This window comes from Meleagris gallopavo, chromosome 4, assembly GCF_000146605.3.
Source record: "Meleagris gallopavo isolate NT-WF06-2002-E0010 breed Aviagen turkey brand Nicholas breeding stock chromosome 4, Turkey_5.1, whole genome shotgun sequence".
In the NCBI taxonomy this organism is placed as follows: Eukaryota; Metazoa; Chordata; class Aves; order Galliformes; family Phasianidae; genus Meleagris; species Meleagris gallopavo.
In genome coordinates, this window is record NC_015014.2 from 21612624 (window position 1) to 21619361 (window position 6738).

Consider the following 6738-nt stretch of genomic DNA (forward strand, 5'->3'; position numbering starts at 1 on the left):
TCAGTCTGCAGAGCCCTCCCAAGCCTTGTGAGGATATGTCACATCATCCAGCTGTTGGAGACTGCTTCAGCTGCTTGCAGAGATCCAACCTTGCCAGTCCGAGGTCTGTGACAGCCGGAAGCTGCTCCTTCCCAGGTTCCAAGTGTGTATAAATTCCTCTCTCACTCTGTGGTTTCTGCTGAAGCAGCGGATAACATGAGCCTGCTTTACGTGGGGGGGGGGGGGGGTGAGATGAAGCAGAGATGGACCGGAAAGCACATGGCAGTAGTTTGTGGATATTTACATGGATTTGGCTCTGGCTGTGTTTAAGCATCTTCCTTGCCTAGTTCTCAGAACCCATCAGACCATTCTCTCTCCCACCTCTTTCCCTGCCTCCTCCATTGCTGCAGGGATGAACAAAGGCTAACGAAGAGCGGCAGCAGAAGGGGTCCCTGAAGCAGAAGGAGGGGTTCCTGCTGCCCTTGCCTGCACCAGGAGACCTCTGTCTGACAGTGAATCAGCTGCCTGTGGGAGCATTTTGGGCAGTGCTCCCACAACTGCAGCAAGAACTTTTGACAGGGAAGATGTATGCAGAGACCAGTACAACTTCGCTGCCAAGTTCTGTCTTACAGGACCAGTGATACAGTGGCACAGGCTGTCCAGGGAGGTGGGAGAGTCACCGTCACTGGTGTTCAAGAACCTTGGAGGTGTGGCACTGGGGGACATGGTCATTGAGCATGGTGGGGATGGGGTGGAGCTGGACTTGGTGATCTTGGAGGTCTTTTCCAGCCTTAATGATTCTGTGACTCAAGGCAACTCAACTTGGGCTGTCAACACCGACTCTCACCCTTTGCAAAGAAGAAGAGCAGACACAGTGAGTCCAGGAATTGTACAGTGTGCAGCCATCATCAAGGAGCTGTACGCTGGAGGATTATCCAAACAAATCCTTCCTCTGCCTTACAGATGTAGCCCATGGTCTGCCTGCATTCTGCACATCAGTGTATAAATGAATAAGTAAAATGGATAGCGTTAAATAACACAGGAACTCATGTCCGTGTACTGCTGCATATATCATCCAGATGGAAAATATCTGTCCAGACAAATCTGGGAATTATGCAAGCTCAGAATTCCTGAATAGTCACCGCTTTCCAACAGACCAAAACAGTTTGTGATACCCACTGGAAATACATAGCCAAAAACACAGAGGTAGAAAGCCAACTCTCAAGTCCAAAAACTAGGAAACCTGAATGTCAGCACTGTGTTTGCTTCCACATGAGAATATGGAGATGTGTTAGTGAGCTGTGCACAATGGGCCTTTAGTTGCTGTCAGTGATGAGTGGTACTATTCCTAGTCTCAGCAAAGCAGAGAAGGTTCCTGATTTTTAAACACAAAGTCTGCACAGGGACACGCAGCACTGTTTCCCACATGAGCAGAGAGACTGAAAAGGAAGATGAAGGTGTGTGCTATCCCAGTGCAAACCTCACAGCGTGCAGCTAAATCAGCCTTGGCCTGGGAGAGGGGAAAAAAAAAAAAGCATGATGGAAAAATCAAGTCTTATGCCAGAAGCGGCTGCTGGCTGGGAGCAGCACTGAGGAACGGATGACTCCAGATGGGATTTTTGCACAACTCTGGGGCTGCAGTGACCCTGTTTGGTCTTCTTGGGAAACAACGCATGGCCACAGCAGGCAGCAGTTCAGCACATCCCATCAAGGGAACAATGCATCTCTGAGTGGGCACCCAAAGGGAAAAAGAATAGAAAGAAAAAGTGGTGTGTCTTCATACTGCAAGCCTGCATCCACCCAAGGCATGGGAACTTGCTGGGGCTTTGCTGCTTGCTCTAAGGGGAAGAAGCAAACCCATCTCGGGTGCATTAAACAGAAATGTAACTTTTGTTCTGTGGAGTTATGCTGGTTTAAAGCCAAAGCTCTTTGGGGATGGAGGAAAGAAAGAATATGGCGCTGTCGTATCAGTGCTCCCTGCAGGGACTAGGGATAGAAAGGGAACATAACCACTGGGAGGATAAATGATGAAAAACTGCATACACCACTGTTCTGGGGGAGCCTGCATAAATGTTTGTGCTTTGCAAGGCTCAGAGATGCAGCACAGCTCCCCCTGACAGCGTGCCCGACAGCCTGAAAAAGCAGATGTGCCAATTTCCTGTGCTTGATGATGATGGCTCCTAATTACGCCAGAGCTGTGGCAATGTCCTCTCTGATGCATGACTCTTAATTTTGTTTCGTGAAGTCATCTGTGCAACACTCTTCCGGCGTACGATCACCAGCAAGCCACAGTCACGGAGAGCAGCACTGCATATGCTGCCCCGCAGCTCAGTGTTGTGACAGGGCATACTGAAACACCTTGCTTTGATTGGAGTTTGAAGGCCTGAAAGAGAGTTTTGTGGGTTTTTTTTGTTGGTAGGGTGTAGCCCACAGCAGCTGGTGGTGGGTCTGTGATTATAAGAGGCAACACCTAAGTCCCCTTTCTTTTTTGCTGGGAATGCGGTGCAGCTGTGGGACAGAACTCCTGGGGCTTGGCTCAACGAGTTTGGCTGCTCCTGCACCGTGGGGTGAGGGTGTTGTTGGAGGGACTTGGGCTGTGCAAGGAAAGCTCTACGTGTCTCTCATGGAGCAACTGTGAACCTGCAGTGGCCAAGGCAATGGGCAGCTGGAGGAGGCAGGCAGATATGATAGGGTTGTGTAGGGTTGTTTTCTGGAGGTTTTGTGAATTGCTACTCACAGGTAAAAGCTGGAGTCCAGTGGCATGGAGGATGAGGAGGAATGAGTGAGGTCTGCAGTGTGAGCTCCTGCTCTGTTTTCTGGTCCAAATCTCCAAGTAGAGAGTATTGACCTGATAGAGAAGAGAGAAACACTGTGGCACGGAGATCTTGAAGCAACTTCCTTGGCAGAGACAGGGTGGGAAGGTCGTGCAGTTGGTACCTTGGGAGGCATTTGAGGCTTAGCATATTGAAGTCCAGAGTTTGAATATGAATTGATTATTTATTATATGTTGAGCAGGTGGCTTGTCTAGACTGCATAAGATCAGGCCGTGGCCAAGTGGGCAGCACCAGTGCCCAGGTGTGCATCAATCCTGCACCTGTAGCAGCTCCTGTCTGCCAAAGGGTAAGAGTTTGTTGATGGATGAAAGGGAGGTGGTTGTGATCATTTTAACTGGTGTTTAGGTTGGGTTCTACTTTTTTTTGGTGACTCTAAACTGCCTCTTCCTCAGATTCTCAGCTTCAGAAAAGTCAGCTTGTGCAATGCAGTAGGCAGTCCTGACATACGCTATCTTCTATAATTGAAGAAGTTATGGGTTTTTCTTTCTATAACTGTGTGGTTACTACATGTGGGAGCGGAGCAGTGTTGCCTGGGAGTCTAGGCTTCATTCTGAGTGGTGATGTTGGCAGATCAGTAAATGCAATTATCTTTAACAGGCAGGAAGGGCAGAGGTCTTCACCCAGAGATCAGCAAGTGAAGCAGCTGGATCCACATTTCATGTTTATGGTGCTTTGGCAGCCGCTACCCTGTTTACCAAGGCCAGCAGGAATCTGTCATCTTGGCTGGGTGTGGCACAAGTAGCAACAGATTGGGTAAATATCTACAACTGGTATATAGTGATGACTGCAAAAAAGACCTAGAGTATTACACGCCCTTCAGATATGGCAATGTTCTAGCACTTGTGTTGAATTCTTCCTCCTGCCATAGGTGAGCCGAGCCAAGGCTGGGAGGTGTGTTACTCCCATAGACGCTGTGCAAACAAGGCAGAGATTAGCTCACCTGGAACTCACATCCTGTGCCAGGGACAGTGCTGAGTCACCTCACAGGCACCTCACCCGGCTGTCAGCCAAGGTGCCTCATAGCACAGACACACCATGGTGTGTGTGTCCTGTCTGCTTCCTGCTCCTGCATACTTGGAAGTACTGCCTTGCTCTTTTGCTTGCCCGTTGGGATTTCCTGCTCCCAAACTTCCAAGAAATCTTGGAGATGGTTGCAGTTCCAGGGCCATTTTATGGACTTGGGTTTTGGGTGCCTGCAGTACAGAAGAAATGGAAGAACATCTTTTCAACACCTTCCTTGCTATCTTTCTAGCACTCAACCGCTTCCTAAGACAAAAACTGTGTGGGTGGATCATCATTTCTCTCGGATTTGGCTGGTAGAGAGGAATCCTGCATCCCTATTTGTGCAGGATAGCATTGTCTTGCTGAACTGGACATGTCCTGAATGGTCTTCCTGGGTGGTGGGGAGGAGGGGAAGACTGATGCTTTGTGCCCAACTGAAAGCAGGTGTCAGCTTATGGATGGATTGGCTTGCATCCTTATCTGCAGGAAGTAAGGAGTATCTCTGTAAAATCATGCTATAAACCAAACCCTCCTCACTTCTCTTTCCATGAGCTGCTGGAGCAGAAGGGGAAGACAAAGCCTGAGTCACCCATGAGGAGTCATCACATCATAACCGACCTGATGAGAAATCATATACATCCTGTACAAAGATGAATAAATTTATGTTCTTCCATCCCAGGTGTCCTGAGACAGGACTGGATGTACATGCCATACCCAGTTCAGCCCATGCTGAGGTGGTGCCACACAAGCTGGGTTCTGGTTGTGTGCTAGAAGAGAGTCTAGGAAGGAGCTGTGATGCATTCATTTGACACCAGAAAGCTGCCTTGCATCCCTGTGGGTCAGTTGGCTGTCCATGGGTCTCTCTGGATTCCCTTGCCTGCTCTAAGGAGGTCAACAGCTAAGGACAGTCCCTGAAACTGCTGTCTTCTTTTGGGGGTGTGTTTCTGTGTTGTTTTCTACCTGTGCTATATGTGAAGCAGGTAGGCTCAAATCTCTCTACGTATCACTCAGTTCCTGGGTTTCCCCAAATAAGACATGCTAAAAAAACAGTTTCTCACCTTTTGTGTTGGGAGAATTGCGAGCACTCAGCATTTTGTAGGAAATGTTTCCTCCTGCAAGATGTGAAACACTTAGTTACTGACTGCAGCTCATCAGCACAGAATGCTGTGATGTGATTTAGAAGCTCATTAGAGACCATAATCATAGTGGCAGATGTTGGTTGAGAGTAAGAACCAACACAATGAAAAATAGGAAGCTTTCTGCCATGTGGATGGTCAAGATTTGGGGATGTTTTTTTTCCAAAATACTGGAGTTTATGTATGGTGGAAGTTGCTCTCTAGGTTTGGAAAGGTAGTCAGGGTGGGACTCAGCCCCAGGACCCGTGCCAGGTGTCCCACCCCTTCACAGCCCCACTCATGCATGTGGGAGGGCAGTGGCACTTGCAAGGCTCTGGAATTGAAATCCTGAGCTGCTACCTGTGCATCTGTCACAGATGATCTCCATAAACTGTGATGACATCGACCTAAGGTATGCATTCTCCTACTAAGGTGAATACCAACAAATACAAATTCCACGCACTCGCACGGGGTGTGCAAATGGCTGAGCAGCTGAGGGCTTACATCTCACAGCACAAGCTCTTCACAGAGATGCTGGACCTGGAATGTGTGTCCAGGTGCAGAGGGATGATGGCATAAGGATACTCTGGGACCTCTGCTTGCATAGTATGACAACAGTGCCTGCTGTTAAGTGTGTCACCCCATTATTGTAAAGAACAAACACAAAAGACAAGTAGGGATACTCTGTGGGATCAGATGGGATGCTCTGTGGGATTGGTGTCCCAAATCCCCTTCATTTCCTGGTGTTCCCCAAAGGTTCAGCATCACCTTCCTTGGGATGCTTGCCCCGCTCCAGCTGCTGACCTGCAAGCAGTGCCTTTCCCCTGCTTCCTTCCACCGTTTGTGCCAAGGGGATGCTGCAATTGCATGGCTCTTTGTTCCACTATTAGATGCCTGTATAGATATGCACGCCTCTTACCCCCCGCACCCTCCCCAAAAAAAGGAAAAATCCCCTTTTCCAAGTGCCAATTTAAATGGATGTAGATGGAAAGCATGGAGGAATCATACAGAGCAGAAAAAAAATCTTTAAAACTGAGGTCTGAAGCAAATATAGCTGAGTAGTACACTAGTTACAGAATGAACAGCATATTGTATGTGCTGTGTTAGAGGTATGTTATGAATAACAAAAGCACTGGAGCATTTACATATTTGTTTTCAGAAATCCTGGCAGTTGGATTTCACCATTCTGCGCCTCTTTGCCAGAATCACTAAACAGTGGTACATATGGCTTCTGAAGTACCATATGCCGCGGGAAGCGCGAGCTGATGCCTATACCGATGCGACACACTATAGTCTTTATTTAGATTTTTTTTGCAGTTTGGAACAAAGAATATTAGATCACGCAAAACATTGTGCAAGCAGCGCGGAGCCACGCGTGTAATACGTTGAGGAAAAGCAAACTTGGGGGGCAAAAGAAAAGGAAGGAACGCTGGTATCGGGAATGGGGATGAGCCACGCACATGGCTGATGCCCACGAAAGCAGCAGCAGCACGTCGGGGAACACGAGGAAGGGGCAGCGCTGTGCCACAACCCCGAGCAGAGGGCGGGAGGGGGGGGGAGGGACATCACAGCGGTGGGTGGCTGCGGGTGGGAGGTGCTGAGGTCCCCTTGGGCCGCGGCCGCAGCCGTCGGCTCTCCTCTCCTGCCCTCCATCGGAGGAAGCGAGCGCTCACCCTGCAGGTTGCTGCGGCCGGGACGGGGGGGAGGAATTGGGGAGAAATGCCGCAAAGCCCGAAAAGTCGTCACCTGCGTCCCGCGGCCGCTGCTCGGGGGTTGTCCCCCGACTCTTTGGCTCCCGATCGAAAAGC

At 49.3% G+C, this 6738-nt stretch overlaps 1 protein-coding gene across 1 annotated transcript; it reads left to right on the top strand.

The window, feature by feature from the left end:
• Positions 1–703: 703 nt before the first annotated feature.
• On the top strand, positions 704–6069 carry LOC104910685. The gene is made up of 5 exons (XM_019615117.2): positions 704–719; positions 2455–2546; positions 2995–3099; positions 3411–3566; positions 3682–6069. The coding sequence occupies exons 1-5, from the start codon at positions 704–706 to the stop codon at positions 4063–4065; spliced, it is 753 nt and encodes a 250-aa protein (XP_019470662.1). The 3' UTR covers positions 4066–6069.
• The last annotated feature ends 669 nt before the right edge of the window (positions 6070–6738 follow it).